At 52.5% G+C, this 24,890-nt stretch overlaps 2 protein-coding genes across 2 annotated transcripts in view; one reads left to right on the top strand and one right to left on the bottom strand.

Moving 5' to 3' along the window:
* The window catches only part of LOC142907829 (uncharacterized), a 76,322-nt gene extending 65,635 nt beyond the window's left edge, over nucleotides 1–10,687 (bottom strand). Inside the window, exons 1-2 of the mRNA XM_076057648.1 lie at nucleotides 10,578–10,687; nucleotides 3,697–4,001 (exon numbers count right to left, since the gene is read on the bottom strand). The gene's annotated coding sequence lies outside the window, so the exon portion shown is untranslated. The remainder of the gene's footprint in view (nucleotides 1–3,696; nucleotides 4,002–10,577) is intronic.
* SH3BP2 (SH3 domain binding protein 2) overlaps nucleotides 10,635–24,890 on the top strand; it is a 32,785-nt gene continuing 18,529 nt past the window's right edge. Inside the window, exons 1-4 of the mRNA XM_032944814.2 lie at nucleotides 10,635–10,770; nucleotides 15,723–15,825; nucleotides 18,144–18,261; nucleotides 21,892–21,956. Coding sequence (XP_032800705.1) covers nucleotides 10,635–10,770; nucleotides 15,723–15,825; nucleotides 18,144–18,261; nucleotides 21,892–21,956 — 422 coding nt within the window. The remainder of the gene's footprint in view (nucleotides 10,771–15,722; nucleotides 15,826–18,143; nucleotides 18,262–21,891; nucleotides 21,957–24,890) is intronic.

Below are 24,890 nucleotides of genomic sequence, written 5' to 3'. Positions count from 1 at the left end.
TGAATGAGTGGGTGAGTTAATGAGTGGGTGAGTGAGTGGGTGAGTGAGTCGGTGAGTGAATCCATGAGAGGGTGGAGCGAGCGGGCGTGGAAGTGGGCGAGTCAGTGAATGAGTGGGTGAGTGAGTGAGCGGGTGTGTAAGTGGGCGAGTCAGTGAATGAGTGGGTGAGTGAATGAGTGGGTGTGTAAGTGGGCGAGTCAGTGAATGAGTGGGTGAGTGAATGAGTGAGTCGGTGAGTTAATCAGAGGGTGAGCGAGCGGGTGTGGAAGTGGGCGAGTCAGTGAATGAGTGGGTGAGTGAATGAGTGGGTGCATCAGAGGGTGAGCGAGCGGGCGTGGAAGTGGGCGAGTCAGTGAATGAGTGGGTGAGTGAATGAGCGGGTGAGTGAGTCGGTGAGTGAATCAGAGGGTGGAGCGAGTGGGCGTGGAAGTGGGCGAGTCAGTGAATGAGTGGATGAGTGAGTGAGTGGGTGAGTGAGTCGGTGAGTGAATCAGAGGTGGAGCGAGCGGGCGTGGAAGTGGGTGAGTCAGTGAATGAGTGAGTGGGTGAATCAGAGGGTGAGTGAGCGGATGTGGAAGTGGGCGAGTCAGTGAATGAGTGGGTGAGTGAGTGGGTGAATCAGAGGGTGAGTGAGTCGGTGAGTGAATCAGAGGGTGAGCGAGCGGGCGTGGAAGTGGGCGAATCAGTGAATGAGTGGGTGAGTGAATGAGTGGGTGAGTGAGTCGGTGAGTGAATCAGAGGTGGAGCGAGCGGGCGTGGAAGTGGGTGAGTCAGTGAGTGAATGAGTGTTTGAGCAAGCGGGTGTGTATGTGGGTGAGTCAGTGAATGAGTGAGTGAATGAGTGGGTGAGTGAATCAGAGGGTGAGCGAGCGAGTAAGTGGGTGAGTCAGTGAATGTGAGTGAATGAATAAGTGGGGGAGTGAATGTGTGAGGCAGTGAGTGGTTGAGCACCTAAATGGGTGAGTCTATGCCCGATGGGTCTGTGTGTGATGAGTCTATGGGTCTCTGTGTGATGATGAGTCTATGGGTCTGTGTGGTGGTGAGTCTATGGGTCTCTGTGTGGTGATGATGAGTCTATGGGTCTCTGTGTGGTGATGAGTCTATGGGTCTCTGTGTGGTGATGAGTCTATGGGTCTCTGTGTGGTGGTGGTGACTCTATGGGTCTCTGCGTGGTGGTGAGTTTATGGGTCTCTGTGTGGTGGTGAGTCTATGGGTCTCTGTGTGGTGGTGAGTCTATGGGTCTCTGTGTGGTGGTGAGTCTATGGGTCTCTGGGTGGTGGTGAGTCTATGGGTCTCTGTGTGGTGGTGAGTCTATGGGTCTCTGTGTGGTGGTGAGTCTATGGGTCTCTGTGTGGTGGTGAGTCTATGGGTCTCTGGGTGGTGGTGAGTCTATGGGTCTCTGGGTGGTGGTGAGTCTATGGGTCTCTGTGTGGTGGTGAGTCTATGTGTCTCTGTGTGGTGATGAGTCTATGGGTCTCTGTGTGGTGATGAGTCTATGGGTCTCTGTGTGGTGGTGAGTCTACGGGTCTCTGTGTGGTGGTGGTGAGTCTATGGGTCTCTATGTGATGAGTCTATGGGTCTCTGTGTTGTGATGAGTCTATGGGTCTCTGTGTGGTGGTGAGTCTGTGTCTCTGTGTGGTGGTGAGTCTATGGGTCTCTGTGTGGTGATGAGTCTATGGGTCTCTGTGTGGTGATGAGTCTATGGGTCTCTGTGTGGTGGTGGTGAGTCTATGGGTCTCTGTGTGGTGATGAGTCTATGGGTCTCTGTGTGGTGGTGATCTATGGGTCTCTGTGTGATGAGTCTATGGGTGTCTGTGTGATGATGAGTCTATGGGTCTCTGTGTGGTAGTGAGTCTATGGGTCTCAGTGTGGTGATGAGTCTATGGGTCTCTGTGTGGTGGTGGTGAGTCTATGGGTCTCTGTGTGGTGATGAGTCTATGGGTCTCTGTGTTGTGATGAGTCTATGGGTCTCTGTGTGATGATGAGTCTATGGGTCTCTGTGTGGTGGTGAGTCTGTGTCTCTGTGTGGTGGTGAGTCTATGGGTCTCTGTGTGGTGATGAGTCTATGGGTCTCTGTGTGGTGGTGATCTATGGGTCTCTGTGTGATGAGTCTATGGGTGTCTGTGTGATGATGAGTCTATGGGTCTCTGTGTGGTAGTGAGTCTGTGGGTCTCTGTGTGGTGGTGAGTCTATGGGTCTCTGTGTGGTGGTGATGAGTCTATGGGTCTCTGTGTGGTGGTGGTGAGTCTATGGGTCTCTGTGTGGTGGTGAGTCTATGGGTCTCTGTGTGGTGGTGATGAGTCTATGGGTCTGTGTGGTGGTGGTGAGTCTATGGGTCTCTGTGTGGTGGTGAGTCTATGGGTCTCTGTGTGGTGGTGATGAGTCTATGGGTCTCTGCGTGGTGGCGAGTCTATGGGTCTCTGCGTGCTATAAAAAAGGGTCACGGTCCGAAACGTCGTCTATCACGTCACTGTCCACACACGCTCCAGGTAACAACCCGCGTTTTACAACATTCCTGAGGGAAATGTCGCGGTCCAAGGGCTTAAAGATCGCCAGGGCAAACGCAATAATTCGGCGATATATCGCCAGGGTACGATAATCGTGAGCACGCGATATATCGCGAGCCCGCGATACGATATAAGGCGCGTGATTGTTAATTGTAATTTCACCTAAGACGGGGGCGGGTGGGTTATTTTTTTCTCTATATATATCTCCAAGTTACACCGGTTTTAAGGAAGTTAAATATAATTTTAATTATCGTGAATATTATATTCAACGATTTTTTTTTTAGAGATACGATTTATCGTGAGCCTGGCGAAATAAATATATCGTGGCCCCGGCGATATGTAATGGCTGGGGGGGCTCCTAACCAATCAAAAGCCAGCATTGTACTTCCCCCGCCCCCACTTCTCTCAAGACCAATCAGAAGCCGGCGTTAACTCGTTTGAATTTATAATTACCCCGCGATATACAAGGGCGGGGGATCCAAACCAATCAGACGCCAGCATTTTACTTAATCCGCCCCACCCATTCTCTCTCTCTTGACCAATCAAAAGCCGGCGTTAGCTCATTTGAATTTACAATTTACCGCGTTTTTTTTTAACGGACGTGGGTCGTAATTATGGTCGCTTTAAAACCTTGACAGAAGCAGCGAAAGTTGCATAAGAACGACCAAACGTTCAACTTTAGACGCACAATTTCCACTCCCCCCCCCTACCCCCACCTCCCAAGTTACTTCAAATTAATTTTCTAAAAAAAAATAATAAAAAATTTAAGCCGTTTAAAAAAAATAAACCGCGTTGGAGTGTGAGGGGTGGGTGCAGTCTGAAACGTTTAAATCGCCCAACAAAACTCACCCTATTTTAGTAAAACAAATCTTGCCAACTCGTAGAGGAACCCCAAGTTTACCTCAAATACGCACTCAGAAGTAAAACCTTTACACTTTAATAACGATAACTTTTTAAATTAACTTCATTTAGATGTGAGGGGTGGGTGCTGTCTGAAACGTGTAAATCGCACAACAAAACTCGCCCGAGTTTACTAAACACTTTGCTGACTCGTAGAGGAACGCCAAGTTTACCTCAAATACGCACTCAGAAGTAAACATTTACACTTTAATATCGACTTTTAAATTCACTTCATTTAGATGTGAGGGGGGTGCGGTCTGAAGCGTGTAAATCGCACAACAAAACTCACCCGCGTTTACTAAACACTTTGCTAACTCGTAGAAGCACCCCAAGTTTACCTCAAATACGCACTCAGAAGTAAAAAAATATTTATACTTTAATAACGATAACTTTTCATTTACATTATTTTACGTTTTAACGTTCATCTCAATGGCACCGGCACCCTCACCTTATATAGGGGGGTGGGGTGGGGTGAGGCCAACTTGGAAGTTGGCTCCCGATTCGTTAACGTCGAGGCTGCTGATTCGCCGGTAAGGGGGCGGAGCGAGTGGCCCGGGTAGCATTCGCCTGGTTTCGAGCGCCCGATTCGTCGGCCTGTGAATTAATACAATTAAAAAGTTCCGGAGGTGGAGAGCCGTTATGTATTTAGTTTAATTAATTAAATTAATTAGATGCACGCGGATAATTTTAATATGCTAATTCGTGACGTCGCCGGCACGCGCGCGCGCACGAAGCTCTTTTGAATATGCTAATGTATAAATGTGACGTCATAAATATGCCAACGAACGACGCTCGCGGCACGCAAGCCTAAAATCATTTAAATATGCTAATTTTTGACGTCGCCTTCACGCGCGCGTGGCTCATTTGAATATGCTAATTTGTGACTTTGCCGTCAATCGTTCCCAGCTCATTTAAATATGCTAATTTGTGACGTATGCGTGAAACGCATTCAGCTAATTTGAACATGCTAATTTATTGACGTCGCTAAATAATGACGTAACTATTCACACTCAGTAGTGTGACTATTCACACTAGTAGTGTAACTATTCACACTTAGTGTAACTATTCACACTGAGTGTAACTATTCACACTTAGTAGTGTAACTATTCACACTAGTAGTTTGAATAGTTACACTAGTAGTGTAACTATTCACACTATGAGTGTAACTATTCACACTATGAGTGTAACTATTCACACTATGAGTGTAACTATTCACACTTAGTAGTGTAACTATTCACACTAGTAGTTTGAATAGTTACACTAGTAGTGTAACTATTCACACTTAGTGTAACTATTCACACTTAGTGTAACTATTCACACTTAGTAGTGTAACTATTCACACTAGTAGTTTGAATAGTTACACTAGTAGTGTAACTATTCACACTTAGTGTAACTATTCACACTTAGTGTAACTATTCACACTTAGTAGTGTAACTATTCACACTAGTAGTTTGAATAGTTACACTAGTAGTGTAACTATTCACACTATGAGTGTAACTATTCACACTATGAGTGTAACTATTCACACTTAGTGTAACTATTCACACTTAGTGTAACTATTCACACTTAGTAGTGTAACTATTCACACTATGAGTGTAACTATTCACACTATGAGTGTAACTATTCACACTTAGTGTAACTATTCACACTTAGTAGTGTAACTATTCACACTAGTAGTTTGAATAGTTACACTAGTAGTGTAACTATTCACACTGAGTGTAACTATTCACACTTAGTGTAACTATTCACACTTAGTGTAACTATTCACACTTAGTAGTGTAACTATTCACACTAGTAGTTTGAATAGTTACACTAGTAGTGTAACTATTCACACTATGAGTGTAACTATTCACACTATGAGTGTAACTATTCACACTATGAGTGTAACTATTCACACTTAGTAGTGTAACTATTCACACTAGTAGTTTGAATAGTTACACTAGTAGTGTAACTATTCACACTTAGTGTAACTATTCACACTTAGTGTAACTATTCACACTTAGTAGTGTAACTATTCACACTAGTAGTTTGAATAGTTACACTAGTAGTGTAACTATTCACACTATGAGTGTAACTATTCGCACTATGAGTGTAACTATTCACACTTAGTGTAACTATTCACACTTAGTAGTGTAACTATTCACACTAGTAGTTTGAATAGTTACACTAGTAGTGTAACTATTCACACTATGAGTGTAACTATTCACACTATGAGTGTAACTATTCACACTTAGTGTAACTATTCACACTTAGTGTAACTATTCACACTATGAGTGTAACTATTCACACTTAGTGTAACTATTCACACTTAGTAGTGTAACTATTCACACTAGTAGTTTGAATAGTTACACTAGTAGTGTAACTATTCACACTATGAGTGTAACTATTCACACTATGAGTGTAACTATTCACACTTAGTGTAACTATTCACACTTAGTAGTGTAACTATTCACACTATGAGTGTAACTATTCACACTTAGTGTAACTATTCACACTTAGTAGTGTAACTATTCACACTAGTAGTTTGAATAGTTACACTAGTAGTGTAACTATTCACACTTAGTGTAACTATTCACACTTAGTGTAACTATTCACACTTAGTAGTGTAACTATTCACACTAGTAGTTTGAATAGTTACACTAGTAGTGTAACTATTCACACTATGAGTGTAACTATTCACACTATGAGTGTAACTATTCACACTTAGTAGTGTAACTATTCACACTAGTAGTTTGAATAGTTACACTAGTAGTGTAACTATTCACACTTAGTGTAACTATTCACACTTAGTGTAACTATTCACACTTAGTAGTGTAACTATTCACACTAGTAGTTTGAATAGTTACACTAGTAGTGTAACTATTCACACTATGAGTGTAACTATTCACACTATGAGTGTAACTATTCACACTTAGTGTAACTATTGTTTGTTGACTATTCGTGTGTAAATAATAATTGCGGGAGCTGGGGGGGGGGGTTGAGGGGCGGGGCTAGGGGAGTGGAGGGGCGGGGCTAGGGGAGTTGATGGGCGTGGCTAGGGGAGGGGCGGGGCTGGGGAGGGGAGGGGCGGGGCTGGGGGATTGTTTGGCAACCCCCTCGGACTCTCAGAGCAGGAAGTTCGAGTCGAGAACGCGGGGACAGAGAGAGAGGGGGAGGGGGGAGAGAGAGAGAGGGGGGGAGAGGGGGGGGAGAGAGAGGGGGGGGGAGAGAGAGGGGGGGGGGAGAGAGAGGGGGGAGAGGGGGGGGAGAGAGAGGGGGGAGAGGGGGGGGAGGTGACAGAGAGAGAGAGGTGACAGAGAGAGAGAGAGGAGAGAGAGAGGTGACAGAGAGAGAGAGAGGTGACAGAGAGAGAGAGAGGTGACAGAGAGAGAGAGAGAGAGAGAGGTGACAGAGAGAGAGAGAGGAGAGAGAGAGGTGACAGAGAGAGAGAGAGGAGAGAGAGAGGTGACAGAGAGAGAGAGAGGAGAGAGAGAGGTGACAGAGAGAGAGAGAGGTGACAGAGAGAGGTGACAGAGAGAGAGAGAGGTGACAGAGAGAGGTGACAGAGAGAGAGAGGTGACAGAGAGAGAGAGAGGTGACAGAGAGGTGACAGAGAGAGAGAGAGGTGACAGAGAGGTGACAGAGAGAGGTGACAGAGAGAGAGAGAGGTGACAGAGAGGTGACAGAGAGAGAGAGGAGAGAGATAAGAGAGAGAGAGGTGGAGAGAGGGGGTGGAGAGAGGGGGTGGAGAGAGGTTTTGGGATCGGGGTTTGCCCCTTTCAGTCTGCCCGGGGTGAGAGTCCAATGGTCAATACAAAGACAAAGCTCCCCCGGGCAAAGCCTTGACACGCTTGTTGGGCTAAGTGTTCTGTACCAGCAACATCAACAACATCAACATCATCATCAACAACATCAACAACAACATCATCAACAACAACAACATCATCATCAACAACAACATCAACAACAACAACATCATCAGCAGCAGCAGTATCAGCTCATGTCCGATGGATTATATGAACACCTGACGAAGGTGAGTTTGTGGAATTAATGTTGATGATGAGTCTATGGGTCTCTGTGTGATGATGAGTCTATGGGTCTCTGTGTGGTGGTGAGTCTATGGGTCTCTGTGTGGTGGTGATGAGTCTATGGGTCTCTGTGTGGTGGTGAGTCTGTGGGTCTCTGTGTGGTGGTGAGTCTATGGGTCTCTGTGTGGTGATGATGAGTCTATGGGTCTCTGTGTGGTGGTGGTGAGTCTATGGGTCTCTGTGTGATGATGAGTCTATGGGTCTCTGTGTGGTGGTGGTGAGTCTATGTGTCTCTGTGTGGTGGTGGTGGTGAGTCTATGGGTCTCTGTGTGGTGGTGAGTCTATGGGTCTCTGTGTGGTGGTGAGTCTGTGGGTCTCTCTGCTGAGCGGGTGAGTGAAAATTGGGTGGATGGGTGAGTGAGTGAGTGGCTGTGTGAGTGAGTGGGTGAGTGGCTGGGTGAGTGGGTGGGTGAGTGGGTGAATGGCTCAGTGAGTGGCTGGGTGAGTGAGTGGCTGGGTGAGTGGCTGGGTGAGTGAGTGGCTGGGTGAGTGGCTGAGTGAGTGGTTGGGTGAGTGGGTGGGTGAGTGGGTGGGTGAGTGAGTGGGTGAGTGGCTGGGTGAGTAGCTGGGTGAGTGGGTGGGTGAGTGAGTGGGTGAGTGAGTGGCTCGGTGAGTGGCTGAGTGAGTGAGTGAGTGGCTGAGTGAGTGGCTGAGTGAGTGAGTGAGTGGCTGAGTGAGTGAGTGGCTGGGTGAGTGGCTGAGTGAGTGAGTGGCTGGGTGAGTGAGTGAGTGGCTGGGTGAGTGAGTGAGTGGCTGGGTGAGTGAGTGAGTGGCTGAGTGAGTGGCTGAGTGAGTGAGTGAGTGGCTGAGTGAGTGAGTGGCTGGGTGAGTGGCTGAGTGAGTGAGTGAGTGGCTGGGTGAGTGAGTGAGTGGCTGGGTGAGTGAGTGAGTGGCTGGGTGAGTGAGTGAGTGGCTGAGTGAGTAGCTGGGTGAGTAGCTGAGTGGGTGAGTGGGTGAGTGGCTGGGTGAGTGGCTGAGTGAGTGAGTGAGTGGCTGGGTGAGTGAGTGAGTGGCTGAGTGAGTGAGTGAGTGGCTGAGTGAGTGAGTGGCTGGGTGAGTGAGTGGGTGAGTGAGTGAGTAGCTGGGTGAGTGAGTGGGTGAGTGAGTAGCTGGGTGAGTAGCTGAGTGGGTGAGTAGCTGAGTGAGTTTGAAACTCCCCTGTCGAGGTCCGGAAACAGTCTTCCTGTGTCTCTACCACCAAAGACAAAGCTCCCCCGTGTAGCCTCTGACAGACTGTAGGAGCAAGTGCTGTGAGTAGCGAGTAGCAGCAGCAGCGTCTATGAAGGCTACCGGCACTGTGACACACGCAGAGGGGGTGGGTGGTCAGCACCACCACGCCCGGCCGCCTTTGTCTCTCCCAGTGTCACACACAGACACACACAGAGACACACCTACACCTACTCACCCATTCACTCACTAGTGACACACACACTCACCTACTCACTCACTCACCCACTCACTCCCCCACTCACTCACCCATTCACTCACTCACCCACCCACTCACTCACCCACCCACTCACCCACTCACTCACCCACCCACTCACTCACCCACTCACTCACCCACTCATCCACTCACTCACTCACCCACTCACCCAGCCACTCACTAACCCACCCACTCACCCACCCACTCACTCACCCACTCAATCACTCACTTACCCAGCCACTCACTCACCCAGCCACTCACTCACCCACCCACTCGCCCACTCATCCACCCACCCACCCACTCATGCACTCACTCACCTACTCAATCACTCAATCACCCGGCCACTCACTCACCCACTCAACCACCTACTCGCCTATCAAACCCATTCACACGCTCAGCAGTGAGTGGGTGAGTGAGTGGGGGAGTGAGTGGGTGGGTGAGTGAGTGGGTGAGTGAGTGGGGGAGTGAGTGAGTGAGTGGGTGGGTGAGTGGGTGAGTGGGTGAGTGAGGGGGTGAGTGGGTGAGTGAGTGGTGAGTAAGTGGGTGGGTGAGTGGTGGAGTGAGTGGGTGGGTGAGTGGTGGAGTGAGTATGGGAGTGAGTGGGTGAGTGGGCGGGTGAGTGAGTGAGTGGGTGAGTGGGTGGGTGGGTGAGTGAGTGGGTGGGTGGGTGAGTGAGTGAGTGGGTGAGTGAGTGAATGGGTGAGTGAGTGGGGGAGTGAGTGGGTGAGTGAGTGAGTGGGTGGGTGACTGAGTGAGTGGGTGAGTGAATGAGTGGTTGAGTGAATGGGGGAGTGAATTTGTGAGTGAGTGGGTGAGTGAGGGGGTGAGTGAATAAGTGAGGGGTGGGTGAGGGGTGAGTGGGTGAGTGAGGTTGTGGGTAAGTGAGTGGGTGAGTGAGTGGGTGAGTAAGTGGGTGGGTGAGTGGTGGAGTGAGTGGGTGGGTGAGTGGTGGAGTGAGTATGGGAGTGAGTGGGTGAGTGGGCGGGTGAGTGAGTGAGTGAGTGGGTGGGTGGGTGAGTGAGTGGTTGGGTGAGTGAGTGAGTGAGTGGATGGATGAGTGAGTGAGTGCGTGGGTGGGTGAGTGAGTGGGTGAGTGAGGGGGTGAGTGGGTGAGTGAGTGGGTGAGTGAGGGGGTGAGTGGGTGAGTGAGGTTGTGGGTAAGTGAGTGGGTGAGTGAGTGGGTGAGTAAGTGGGTGGGTGAGTGGTGGAGTGAGTGGGTGGGTGAGTGGTTAGATTGAGTATGGGAGTGAGTGGGTGAGTGGGCGGGTGAGTGAGTGAGTGAGTGGGTGAGTGGGTGGGTGGGTGAGTGAGTGGGTGGGTGGGTGAGTAAGTGAGTGGGTGAGTGAGTGGGTGAGTGAGTGGGTGAGTGAGTGGGTGGGTGACTGAGTGAGTGGGTGAGTGAATGAGTGGTTGAGTGAATGGGGGAGTGAATTGGTGAGTGAGTGGGTGAGTGAGTGGGTGAGTGAGTGAGTGGGTGAGTGAGTGGGTGAGTGAGTGGGTGGGTGACTGAGTGAGTGGGTGAGTGAATGAGTGGTTGAGTGAATGGGGGAGTGAATTGGTGAGTGAGTGGGTGAGTGAGTGGGTGAGTGAGTGAGTGCGTGGATGGGTGAGTGAGTTAGTGAGCGAGTCAGCGGCTGACTCCGACAACTCAACTCGCCCTCCCTCCCGTCACCCCCTTACCAGGTGAGCGGGTGGTGAGCATTGACGGGGGTGGATGGTGTGGGGGGCGTGGCCACGATGTCAGCCGCCTGTCGTGATTGGCCCTTGCCCATGAGGTCAGTCGGAGCTCAGAGTATCCTGACCATGCCCGGCGGAGTGGCTCACTCGGGATACCTTCACAAGAAGGGGGGGACGCAGGTCTCATTCTTCGCCTGTGAGTCACCCACTCAGTCACCCACTCACTCACTCACCCACTCAACCACTCACTCAGCCAGTCACTCAGTCACTCACTCACTCACCCACTCAGTCACCCACTCACTCACTCACTCAACCACTCACTCAGCCAGTCACTCAGTCACTCACTCACTCACCCACTCAGTCACCCACTCACTCACCCACTCAGCCACTCAGCCACTCACTCAGCCAGTCACTCAGTCAGTCACTCACTCAGTCACTCACTCAGTCACTCACTCACTCAGTCACTCACTCAGTCACTCACTCAGTCACTCACCCACTCACTCAACCACTCAGTCACTCACTCACTCACTCAGTCAGTCACTCACTCAGTCACTCACTCAGTCACCCACTCACTCAGTCAGTCAGTCACTCACTCAGTCACTCACTCACTCAGTCACCCACTCACTCAGTCACCCACTCACTCACCCACTCACTCACCCACTCACTCACCCACTCACTCATTCAGTCACTCACTCACTCAGTCACTCAGTCACTCACTCAGTCACTCAGTCACCCACTCACTCAACCACTCACTCAGTCACTCACTCACTCAGTCACTCACTCAGTCACTCACCCACTCACTCACTCAGTCACTCACTCCCTCAGTCACTCACTCACTCACTCGGTCACTCACTCACCCACTCACCCACTCAGCCACCAGCTCACTCACTCATCCACTCACTCACTCAGCCACCCACTCACTCACTCAGCCACCCACTCACCCACTCACTCATCCACTCACTAACCCACTCACTCACCCACTAACTCATCCATCCATCCACTCATCCACTCACTGACCCACTCACCCACCCATCCACTCACTCATCCATCCACCAATCCACTCACTCATCCACCCATCCACTCGCCCACTCACCCACTCACTCATGAACCCATCCAACCATCCACCCATCCACTCATCCACCCATCCACCCATCCACTCACTCACCCACTCGCCCACCTATCCACTCACTCAACCACTCACTCACCTATCCACTCACTCAACCACTCACTCACCCACTCACTCATCCATCCACCCATCCATCCTCCCATCCACTCACTCATCCACCCATCCACCCATCCACTCACTCACCCACTCACCCACCCATCCACTCACTCACCCACTCACTCATCCATTTATCCACTTACCCACCCATCCACTCACACACCCACTCACTCACCCACTCACTCACCCACTCACTCACCCACTCACTCATCCATCCACCCATCAACTCAAGCACCCACTCACTCACCCACTCACTCATCCATCCACCCATCCACTCACTCATCCACCCATCCACTCGCCCACTCACCCACTCACTCACTCATCCACCCATCCACCCATCCACTCATCCACCCACTCACCAACTCACTCACCCACTCACCAACTCACTCACCCACCCACCCACTAACTCAGCCACTCACTCACTCACCCACTCACTCACCCACTCACCCACTAACTCAGTAACTCACTCACTCACCCACTCACTCACCCACCCACCCACCCACCAACTCAGTCACTCACTCACTCACTCACCCACTCACTCACTCAACCACTCACTCACCCACTCACTCATCCATCCACCCATCCATCCTCCCATCCACTCACTCATCCACCCATCCACTCGCCCACTCACCCACTCACTCATGAACCCATCCAACCATCCACCCATCCACTCATCCACCCATCCACTCGCTCACCCACTCGCCCACCTATCCACTCACTCAACCACTCACTCACCCACTCACTCATCCATCCACCCATCCATCCTCCCATCCACTCACTCATCCACCCATCCACCCATCCACTCACTCACCCACTCACCCACCCATCCACTCACTCACCCACTCACTCATCCATTTATCCACTTACCCACCCATCCACTCACACACCCACTCACTCACCCACTCACTCACCCACTCACTCATCCATCCACCCATCCACTCGCCCACTCACCCACTCACTCACTCATCCACCCATCCACCCATCCACTCACTCACCCACTCACCCACCCACCCACTAACTCACTCACTCACCTACTGTTTCACCCTCACGCTCATACATTCACTCACTCATCCACCCACCTACCCACTTGCTAACTCTCCCACTCAGTCACTCACTCACCCACTCACTCACACTCACTCACTCATCCACCCACCTACTCACTTGCTAACTCTCCCACTCATCCATCCGCTCGCTCACTCGCCCACTCAGTCCACTCACCCACTCACTTACACTCACACTCACCCACCCATCTACTCGCTCACTCACCCACTCACTCAATCACCCACTCACTCATCCATCCACCCATCCACTCACGGACCCACTCACTCGCCCACTCATTCATCCATCCACCCATCCACTCACTCATCCACCCATCCACTCGCCCACTCACCCACTCACTCACTCATCCACCCATCCACTCACTCACCCACCCACCCACTAACTCAGTCACTCACCCACTCACTCACCCACCCACCCACTAACTCAGTCACTCACTCACCCACTCACCCACCCACTCACCCACCCACCCACTCAGTCACTCAGTCACTCACCCACTCACCCACCCACCCACTAACTCAGTCACTCACTCACTCACCCACTCACTCACCCACCCACCCACTAACTCAGTCACTCACTCACTCACCCACTCACTCACCCACCCACCCACTAACTCACCCACCCACCCACTAACTCAGTCACTCACTCACTCACCCACTCACTCACTCACCCACCCACCCACTAACTCAGTCACTCACTCACTCACCCACTCACTCACCCACCCACCCACTAACTCAGTCACTCACTCACCTACTGTTTCACCCTCACGCTCATACATTCACTCACTCATCCACCCACCTACCCACTTGCTAACTCTCCCACTCATCCATCCGCTCGCTCACTCGCCCACTCAGTCACTCACCCACTCACTCACTTACACACTCACCCACCCACCCATCCACTCGCTCACTCACCCACTCACTCAATCACCCACTCACTCACACTCACCCACTCACTCACCCACCCACCCATCCACTCACTCAACCACTCACTCACTCACCCACTCACCCACCCAGTCACTTACTATCTGTGTGTGTGTCTGTGTGTATGTGTGTTTGTCTGTGTGTATGTGTGTTTGTCTGTGTGTATGTGTGTCTGTCTGTGTGTGTATGTGTGTGTGTATGTGTGTGTGTATGTGTGTGTGTATGTGTGTGTGTATGTGTTTATGTATGTGTGTATGTGTTTATGTATGTGTGTATGTGTGTATGTATGTTTATGTATGTGTGTGTGTGGAGTGTATGTGTGTGGAGTGTATGTATGGGTGTGTATGTGTGTGTATGTATGTGTATGTATGTGAATGTGTGTATGTGTGTGTATGTGTGTTTATGTGTGTATGTGGAGTGTATGTGTGTGGAGTGTATGTATGTGTCTGTGTGTGTATGTGGAGTGTGTGTATGTGGAGTGTATGTGTGTGGAGTGTATGTATGTGTCTGTGTGTATGTGTGTTTGTGGAGTGTATGTGTGTGTGTATGTGGAGTGTATGTACGTGTATGTGTGTGTTTGTCTGTGTGTGTGTATGTGTGTGTGTATGTGTATGTGGAGTGTATGTGTGTGTGTATGTGTGTTTGTGTGTGTATGTGGAGTGTATGTATGTAGAGTGTGTGTGTATGTATGTAGAGAGTGTATGTGGAGTGTATGTATGTAGAGTGTGTTTGTATATGTGTATGTGTGTATGTGTGTGTGTGTATGTGGAGTGTATGTATGTAGAGTGTACGTATGTAGAGAGTGTATGTGGAGTGTATGTATGTAGAGTGTGTGTGTCTGTGTGTGTGTGTGTGTCTGTGTGTATGTGTGTGTCTGTGTGTATGTATGTAGAGTGTGTGTGTGTATGTGTGTGTGTGTCTGTGTGTATGTGTGTGTATGTGGAGTGTATGTATGTAGAGTGTGTGTGTCTGTGTGTGTGTGTGTCTGTGTGTATGTGTGTGTCTGTGTGTATGTATGTAGAGTGTGTGTGTATGTGTGTGTGTGTGTCTGTGTGTATGTGTGTGTATGTGGAGTGTATGTATGTAGAGTGTGTGTGTGTCTGTGTGTATGTGTGTGTCTGTGTGTATGTATGTATGTAGAGTGTGTGTGTCTGTGTGTGTGTGTATGTGAGTGTATGTATGTAGAGTGTATGTATATGTGGAGTGTATGTATGTAGAGTGTGTGTGTCTGTGTGTGTGTCTGTGTGTATGTATGTAGAGTGTGTGTGTCTGTGTGTGTATGTGGAGTGTATGTATGTAGAGAGTGTATGTGGAGTGTATGTATGTAGAGTGTATGTGTATGTGGAGTGTATGTATGTAGAGTGTGTGTGTCTGTGTGTATGTGTGTGTATGTATGTAGAGTGTGTGTGTCTGTGTGTGTCTGTGGAGTGTATGTATGTAGAGTGTATGTGTGTGTATGTATGTATGTAGAGTATGTATGTAGAGTGTGTGTGTCTGTGTGTGTCTGTGTGTATGTGTATGTATGTGGAGTGTATGTATGTAGAGTGTGTGTGTCTGTGTGTGTATGTATGTGGAGTGTATGTATGTAGAGTGTATGTGTTTGTGTGTCTGTGTGTGTGTCTGTGTGTGTGTGTGGAGTGTATGTATGTAGAGTGTATGTGTGTGTGTCTGTGTGTGTGTGTTGAGTGTATGTATGTAGAGTGTATGTATGTAAAGTGTATGTGTTTGTGTGTCTGTGTCTGTGTGTGTACGTGTGTATGTGTCTGTGTGTATGTGTGGAGTGTATGTATGTAGAGTGTGTGTGTATGTGTGTGTGTATGTGGAGTGTATGTATGTAGAGTGTGTGTGTGTATGTGTGTGTGTATATGTGTATGTGTGTATGTGTGTGTATGTATGTATGTGGAGTGTATGTATGTAGAGTGTGTGTGTCTGTGTGTGTGTGTGCAGGGCCCTTGCGCTACGTGGTGCTGCACGCTGGCTGCCTCTACTACTACAAGAGCAGCACAGCCACCATACCACGTGGTTCCTTCTCACTGCGGGGATACAACAGGTGGGTGGTGAGTGGTGGGTGGGTGGTGGGTGGGTGGGTGGGTGAGTGGTGGGTGGGTGAGTGGTGGGTGGGTGGGTAAGTGGGTGGGTGGTGAGTGGGTGAGTGAGTGGGTGGGTGGGTGAGTGAGTGAGTGGGTGGGTGAGTGGGTGGGTGAGTGAGTGAGTGGGTGGGTGGTGAGTGGGTGGGTGGGTGAGTGAGTGGGTGGTGAGTGAGTGGGTGAGTGGGTGAGTGGTGGGTGGGTGAGTGAGTGGGTGGGTGGGTGGGTGAGTGAGTGAGTGAGAGGGTGGGTGGGTGAGTGAGTGAGTGGGTGGGTGAGTGGGTGGGTGAGTGAGTGAGTGGGTGGGTGGTGAGTGGGTGGGTGGGTGAGTGAGTGGGTGGTGAGTGAGTGGGTGAGTGGGTGAGTGGTGGGTGTGTGGGTGAGTGGGTGAGTGGGTGGGTGGGTAAGTGAGTGGGTGGGTGGGTGAGTGAGTGGGTGAGTGAGTGGGTGAGTGAGTGAGTGGGTCAGTGGGTGGGTGAGTGGGTGGGTGGGTGGGTAAGTGAGTGGGTGGGTGAGTGAGTGGGTGAGTGAGTGGGTCAGTGGGTGAGTGAGTGAGGGAGTGGGTGAGTGGGTGGGTGAGTGAGTGGGTGGGTGGGTGAGTGACTGAGTGAGAGGGTGAGTGAGTGGGTGAGTGGATGGGTGATTGGATGGGTGAGTGGGTGAGTGAGTGGGTGGGTGAGTGAGTGAGTGGGTAAGTGGGTGAGTGAGTGAGTGGGTAAGTGGGTGAGTGAGTGAGTGGGTGGGTGAGTGAGTGGGTGGGTGAGTGAGTGGGTGAGGGAGTGGGTGAGTGGGTGGGTGGAGTGGGTGAGTGGGTGGGTGGGTGAGTGGGTGGGTGGGTGAGTGAGTGAGTGGGTGGTGAGTGGGTGAGTGAGTGGGTGGGTGGATGGGTGAGTGAGTGGGTGGGTGAGTGGTGAGTGGGTGAGTGAGTGAGTGGGTGGGTGAGTGGGTGGGTGGGTGAGTGAGTGGGTGAGTGGGTGGGTGGGTGAGTGAGTGGGTGAGTGGGTGGGTGAGTGCGTGAGTGGGTGGGTGGGTGGGTGAGTGAGTGAGTGGGTGAGTGAGTGAGTGGGTGAGTGAGTGAGTGGGTGAGTGAGTGAGTGGGTGAGTGGGTGAGTGAGTTATTGGGTGAGTGAGTGATTGGGTGAGTGAGTGAGTGGGTGAGTGGGTGAGTGGGTGGGTGAGTGGGTAAGTGGGTGGGTGAGTGGGTGGGTGAGTGCGTGAGTGAGTGGGTGGGTGGGTGAGTGAGTGAGTGAGTGGGTGAGTGAGTGGGTGAGTGAGTGAGTGGGTGAGTGGGTGGGTGAGTGAGTGATTGGGTGAGTGAGTGAGTGGGTGGGTGAGTGGGTGGGTGGGTGAGTGAGTGGGTGAGTGAGTGAGTGGGTGAGTGGGTGAGTGGGTGAGTGAGTGGGTGAGTGAGTGGGTGAGTGGGTGAGTGGGTGATTGAGTGAGTGAGTGGGTGAGTGATGGGTGAGTGGGTGAGTGAGTGGGTGAGTGGGTGGGTGAATAGGTGAGTGGGTGGGTGGGTGCGTGAGTGGGTGAGTGAGTGGGTGAGTGGGTGAGTGAGTGGGTGATTGGGTGAGTAAGTGAGTGGGTGAGTGGGTGGGTGGGTGGGTGAGTGGGTGAGTGGGTGAGTGATTGGGTGGGTGAGTGAGCGAATGGGTGAGCGAGTGGAATATTCTCGAGACGGAGTGATGTGGTACAGGAGGACGTGTAGCTGAGTGGACTTGCCGATGACCGGTACCAGCGGTGTCAAGATCGGCCTCTGTGGAGGAGGAGGCTCTTGAAGGACGCTACTGGGCTAGTGCCAGGCTAGGTGCACCTTGAGGCTACTGGGAAGTTGGAGGCAGTCGCCCTCCAGCAACAACGGAGGGCAGAGGAGCGACGCTCACAACAACGAGCGGAGCGCCGGGTGGATAAAACGCAGAAGGGGGCACAGTAGGGGGCACAGGTGGTGCATCAGCACCTAGCCTGGCACAGCAGTACAACACATTGCACCTGCAGGGTCTGTCCCGTGACCTACTCCTCGTGCACCTAGCCTGGCACAGCAGTCACCCCATGGCACCTGCAGGGTCTGTCACGTGACCTCCTCCTCGTGCACCTAGCCTGGCACAGCAGCACAACCCACGTCACCTGCAGGGTCTGTCCACGTGACCTCTTCCTCGTGCACCTAGCCTGGCACCCACCTGGGTGTGCCCGCAACTAGCGAGGCTACCTGGGCCAACTTTACAACCTGTACCTTTAGCTTTGCCCTCTACCCCCCCCCCCCTCTCTCCCACCCACGTGACAGGGTGATGAGGGCGCTACAGGAGACATCGATGGGCAACGTTTACCCCTTCAAGTTGGTCCATCACAACGTGAGACACCGTACGTGGATCTTCTCAGCCGCGAACGAGGGGGAGAGGAAGGTGGGTGGGTGAGTGAGTGGGTGGGTGGGTGAGTGGGGGAGTGGGTGGGTGGGTGGGTGAGTGGGTGGGTGGGTTAGTGGGTGAGTGGGTGGGTGAGTGGGTGAGTGGGTGGGTGAGTGGGTGGGTGGGGGAGTGGGTGGGTAGGTGGGTGAGTGGGTGGGTGGGTGAGTGAGTGAGTGGGTGGGTGGGTGGGGAGTGAGTGGGTGAGTGGGTGAGTGGGTGAGTGAGTGGGTGGGTGGGTGAGTGGGTGAGTGGGTGGGTGAGTGGGTGAGTGGGTGGGTGGGTGGGTGAGTGAGTGGGTGGGTGGGTGAGTGGGTGGGTGAGTGGGTTAGTGGGTGGGTGAGTGAGTGGGTGAGTGGGTGAGTGGGTGGGTGGGTGGGTGAGTGGGTGGGTGGGTGGGTGAGTGGGTGAGTGGGTGGGTGAGTGGGTGGGTGGGTGGGTGAGTGGGTGGGTGGGTGAGTAAGTGGGTGAGTGGGTGAGTGGGTGGGGGAGTGAGTGGGTGATTGGGTGAGTGAGTGGGTGGGTGAGTGGGTGGGTGAGTGGGTGAGTGGGTGGGTGAGTGGGTGAGTGGGTGGGTGAGTGGGTGGGTGAGTGAGTGAGTGGGTGGGTGGGTAAGTGGGTGGGTAGTTGGGTGGGTGGGTGAGTGGGTGGGTAGGTGGGTGGGTGGGTGAGTGGGTGGGTGAGTGGGTGGGTGCGTGGGTGGGTGAGAGGGGGAGTGAGTGGGTGGGTGAGTGAGTGAGTGGGTGGGTGGGTGGGTAGGGGAGTGAGTGGGTGAGTGGGCGAGTGGGTGAGTGAGTGAGTGGGTGGGTGAGTGGGTGGGTGGGTGGATAGGGGAGTGAGTGGGTGAGTGGGTGGTGAGTGAGTGGGTGGGTGGGTGGGTAGGGGAGTGAGTGGGTGAGTGGGTGAGTGAGTGAGTGGGTGGGTGAGTGGGTGGGTGGGTGGGTAGGGGAGTGAATGGGTGAGTGGGTGTGTGGGTGGGTGAGTGGGTGAGTGGGTGGGTGAGTGGGTGAGTGGGTGGGTGGGTGGGTGAGTGGGTGAGTGAGTGGGTGAGTGGGTGGGTAGGTGGGTGAGTGGGTGGGTGGAGTGGGTTAGTGGGTGGGTGAGTGAGTGGATGAGTGGGTGGATGAGTGGGTGAGTGGGTGGGTGAGTGGGTGAGTGGGTTAGTGGGTGGGTGATTGAGTGAGTGAGTGGGTGAGTGAGTGGGTGAGTGGGTGGGTGAGTGAGTGAGTGAGTGGGTGGGTGGGTGTGTGGGTGAGTGAGTGAGTGAGTGGGTGAGTGGGTGAGTGGGTGGGTGGATGAGTGGGTGGGTGAGTGGGTGGGTGGGTGAGTGGGTGGGTGAGTGGGGTGGGTGGGTGGGTGAGTGGGTGAGTGGGTGGGTGGGTGAGTGGGTGAGTGAGTGGGTGAGTGGGTGGGTGGGTGAGTGGGGGGTGAGTGGGTTAGTGGGTGGGTGAGTGAGTGGATGAGTGGGTGGGTGAGTGGGTGAGTGGGTGGGTGAGTGGGTGAGTGGGTTAGTGGGTGGGTGATTGAGTGAGTGAGTGGGTGAGTGAGTGGGTGAGTGGGTGAGTGGGGTGGGTGAGTGAGTGAGTGAGGGGTGGGTGGGTGTGTGGGTGAGTGAGTGAGTGAGTGGGTGAGTGGGTGAGTGGGTGAGTGGGTGGGTGGATGAGTGGGTGGGTGAGTGGGTGGGAGGGTGAGTGGGTGGGTGAGTGGGTGGGTGAGTGGGTGGGTGGGTGAGTGGGTGGGTGAGTGGGTGAGTGTTTTGATGGGTGGGTGAGTGAGTGAGTGGGTGGGTGGGTGAGTGAGTGGGTGAGTGGGTGGGTGAGTGGGTGGGTGAGTGGGTGAGTGAGTGGGTGGATGGGTGAGTGAGTGAGTGGGTGGGTGAGTGGGTTAGTGGGTGGGTGAGTGAGTGGGTGAGTGAGTGGGTGAGTGAGTGAGTGGGTGAGTGAGTGAGTGGGTGGGTGAGGTGTGTGGGTGAGTGGGTGGGTGAGTGAGTGAGTGGGTGGGTGAGTGGGTGGGTGGGTTGGTGAGTGAGTGAGTGAGTGGGTGGGTGAGTGAGTGAGTGAGTGGGTGAGTGAGTGGGTGGGTGGGTGGGTGAGTGAGTGAGTGGGTGGGTGGGTGGGTGAGTGAGTGGGTGAGTGAGTGAGTGGATGAGTGGATGGGTGAGTGGGTGAGTGGGTGGGTGAGTGAGTGAGTGGGTGAGTGGGTGAGTGGGTGGGTGAGTGAGTGGGAGGGTGGGTAGGTGAGTGAGTGGGTGGGTGAGTGGGTGAGTGGGTGGGTGGGTGATGGGTGAGTGGGTGGGTGGGTGGGTGAGTGAGTGAGTGGGTGGGTGAGTGGGTGTGTGGGTTAGTGAGTGGGTGAGGAGTGAGTGGGTGGGTGAGTGAGTGAGTGAGTGGGTGAGTGAGTGAGTGGGTGGGTGGGTGAGTGAGTGGGTGAGTGAGTGAGTGGGTGGGTGAGTTAGTGGGTGGGTGAGTGGATGAGTGGGTGATTGGGTGAGTGAGTGAGTGAGTGGATGAGTGAGTGGGTGAGTGGGTGGGTGAGTGGGTGAGTGAGTGGGTGAGTGGGTGAGTGGGTGAGTGGGTGGGTGAGTGAGTGAGTGGGTGGGTGGGTGTGTGGTGAGTGAGTGAGTGAGTGGGTGAGTGGGTGAGTGGGTGGGTGGATGAGTGGGTGGGTGAGTGGGTGGGTGGGTGAGTGGGTGGGTGAGTGGGTGGGTGGGTGAGTGGGTGGGTGAGTGGGTGAGTGTTTTGATGGTGGGTGAGTGAGTGAGTGGGTGGGTGAGTGAGTGGGTGAGTGGGTGGGTGTGTGGGTGGGTGAGTGGGTGAGTGAGTGGGTGGGTGGGGAGTGAGTGAGTGTGGGGGTGAGTGGGTGAGTGGGTTAGTGGGTGGGTGAGTGAGTGAGTGGGTGAGTGAGTGGGTGAGTGAGTGGGTGAGTGAGTGAGTGAGGGGTGGGTGAGTGTGTGGGTGAGTGGGTGGGTGGGTGGGTGAGTGAGTGGGTGGGTGAGTGGGTGGGTGGGTGAGTAAGTGAGTGAGTGGGTGGGTGAGTGAGTGAGTGGGTGAGTGAGTGGGTGGGTGGGTGGGTGAGTGAGTGAGTGAGTGGGTGGGTGGGTGAGTGAGTGGGTGAGTGAGTGAGTGGATGAGTGGATGGGTGAGTGGGTGAGTGGGTGGGTGAGTGGGTGAGTGGGTGAGTGGGTGAGTGGGTGGGTGAGTGAGTGGGAGGGTGGGTAGGTGAGTGAGTGGGTGTGTGAGTGGGTGAGGGTGGGTGGGTGGGTGAGTGGATGAGTGGGTGGGTGGGTGAGTGAGTGAGTGAGTGGGTGGGTTAGTGGGTGTGTGGGTTAGTGAGTGGGTGAGGGAGTGAGTGGGTGGGTGAGTGAGTGAGTGAGTGGGTGAGTGAGTGGGTGGGTGGGTGGGTGAGTGAGTGGGTGAGTGAGTGAGTGAGTGGGTGAGTTAGTGGGTGGGTGAGTGGATGAGTGGGTGATTGGGTGAGTGAGTGAGTGGATGAGTGAGTGGGTGAGTGGGTGGGTGAGTGTGTGAGTGGGTGGGTGGGTGAGTGGGTGACTCATTGAGTGAGTGTGTTACATGTACATGTTACATGTAACTTGTTACATGTAACATGTAACGTGTTGTGTGTGGTTACCAGGTGTGGATGTCTGCAATCCGGAGTGAGATTGAGAATTACCTTCGACCCCAGTCCAGTAATGAAAGGTGAGCACACGCCTGCTCTCTCCACTGCTGGAGTGACTGACTGAGTGACTGACTGCCTAAGTGACTGACTGAGTGACTGACTGACTGACTGAGTGAGTGACTGACTGACTGAGTGACTGACTGACTGAGTGAGTGACTGACTGACTGAGTGACTGACTGAGTGAGTGACTGCCTAAGTGACTGACTGAGTGACTGACTGACTGACTGAGTGAGTGACTGACTGACTGAGTGACTGACTGACTGAGTGAGTGACTGCCTAAGTGACTGACTGAGTGACTGACTGACTGACTGAGTGAGTGACTGAGTGACTGAGTGAGCACACGCCTGCTCTCTCCACTGCTGGAGTGACTGACTGAGTGAGTGACTGAGTGACTGACTGCCTAAGTGACTGACTGAGTGAGTGACTGACTGCCTAAGTGACTGACTGACTGAGTGACTGACTGACTGAGTGACTGCCTAAGTGACTGACTGAGTGACTGACTGACTGACTGACTGAGTGAGTGACTGACTGACTGAGTGAGCACCCGCCTGCTCTCTCCACTGCTGGAGTGACTGACTGACTGAGTGAGTGACTGCCTAAGTGACTGACTGACTGAGTGACTGACTGACTGAGTGAGTGACTGAGTGACTGAGTGAGTGACTGAGTGAGTGACTGCCTAAGTGACTGACTGACTGAGTGACTGACTGACTGAGTGAGTGACTGAGTGACTGAGTGAGTGACTGCCTAAGTGACTGACTGACTGAGTGACTGACTGACTGAGTGAGTGACTGAGTGACTGAGTGAGTGACTGCCTAAGTGACTGACTGACTGAGTGACTGACTGACTGAGTGAGTGACTGAGTGACTGAGTGAGTGACTGCCTAAGTGACTGACTGACTGAGTGACTGACTGACTGAGTGAGTGACTGAGTGACTGAGTGAGTGACTGCCTAAGTGACTGACTGACTGAGTGACTGACTGACTGAGTGAGTGACTGAGTGAGTGACTGCCTAAGTGACTGACTGACTGAGTGACTGACTGACTGACTGAGTGAGTGACTGAGTGACTGAGTGAGTGACTGCCTAAGTGACTGACTGACTGAGTGAGCACCCGCCTGCTCTCTCCACTGCTGGAGTGACTGACTGACTGAGTGAGTGATTGCCTGAGTGACTGACTGACTGAGTGACTGACTGAGTGACTGAGTGACTGAGTGTGTGACTGACTGAGTGACTGAGTGAGTGACTGAGGAAGTGACTGACTGAGTGACTGCCTAAGTGACTGACTGACTGAGTGACTGACTGAGTGAGTGACTGCCTAAGTGACTGACTGAGTGACTGACTGACTGAGTGACTGAGTGACTGAGTGTGTGACTGACTGAGTGACTGACTGAGTGAGTGACTGGGGAAGTGACTGACTGAGTGACTGAGTGAGTGACTGAGGAAGTGACTGACTGAGTGACTGCCTAAGTGACTGACTGACTGAGTGAGTGACTGCCTAAGTGAGTGACTGAGTGACTGAGGAAGTGAGTGACTGAGTGACTGACTGAGTGACTGAGTGACTGCCTAAGTGAATGACTGAGTGACTGACTGACTGAGTGACTGAGTGAGTGACTGACTGACTGAGTGACTGCCTAAGTGACTGACTGAGTGACTGAGGAAGTGAGTGACTGAGGAAGTGAGTGACTGAGTGACTGACTGAGTGACTGAGTAAGTGAGTGACTGAGTGACTGAGTGACTGAGTGACTGCCTAAGTGAGTGACTGAGTGACTGACTGAGTGACTGAGTGACTGAGGAAGTGAGTGACTGACTGAGTGACTGAGTGACTGCCTAAGTAAGTGGCTGAGTAACTGAGGAAGTGACTGAATGAGTTACTGACTGACTGAGTGACTGAGTGACTGCCTAAGTGAGTGACTGAGTGACTGAGGAATTGAGTGACTGAGTGACTGACTGACTGATTGACTGAGTGACTGCCTAAGTGAGTGACTGAGTGACTGAATAAGTGAGTGACTGAGTGAGTGACTGAGGAAGTGAGTGACTGAGTGACTGACTGACTGACTGAGTGACTGACTGACTGAGTGTCTGACTGAGTGACTGACTGACTGAGTGGCTGAATGAATGACTGAATGAGTGACTGAATGGCTGACTGACTGAGTGAGTGACTGAGTGACTGACTGAGTGACTGACTGACAGAGTGAGTGACTGACTGAGTGAGTGACTTACTGACCGAGTGACTGACTGAGTGACTGACTGAGTGACTGACTGAGTGAGTGACGGAGTGACTGACTGAGTGACTGACTGAGTGACTGACTGAGTGAGTGACTGAGTGACGGAATGAGTGACTGAGTGGCTGACTGACTGAGTGACTGACTGAATGACTGACTGAGTGACTGAGTGACTGACTGAGTGACTGAATGAGTGAGTGAGTGACTGACTGAGTGACTGAATGAGTGAGTGAGTGACTGACTGAGTGACTGACTGACTGAGTGACTACTTACTGACTTAGGGGGATTTTTTGTCTGTCCCAGGAGGAATTCAGGCAGCAGTGACAAGTTCTATGAGCACTGAGTAGCTGACTGACTGAGTGACTGACTGTCTGAGTGACATACTGACTGAGTGACTGAGTAACAGACTGAGTGACTGACTGACTGAGTGACTGACTGTCTTAGTGACTGACTGACTGAGTGAGTGACTGACTGAGTGAGTGACTTAGTGAGTGACTACTGACTGACTGACTGAGTGACTGACTGAGTGACTGACTGAGTGACTGAGTGACTGAGTGAGTGACTGAGTGAGTGACTGAGTGAGTGACTGAGTGACTGAGTGAGTGACTGAGTGACTGACTGAGTGAGTGACTGAGTGAGTGAGTGACTGACTGAGTGTCTGACTGAGTGACTGACTGACTGAGTGGCTGAATGAATGACTGAATGAGTGACTGACTGTCTGAGTGACATACTGAC

This window comes from Petromyzon marinus, chromosome 83 (genome assembly GCF_048934315.1).
Source record: "Petromyzon marinus isolate PM22_M1 ecotype Great Lakes invasive population chromosome 83, UKy_Petmar_22M1.pri1.0, whole genome shotgun sequence".
Lineage (NCBI taxonomy): Eukaryota > Metazoa > Chordata > Hyperoartia > Petromyzontiformes > Petromyzontidae > Petromyzon > Petromyzon marinus.
This window is presented reverse-complemented; position numbering and strand designations above follow the sequence as displayed.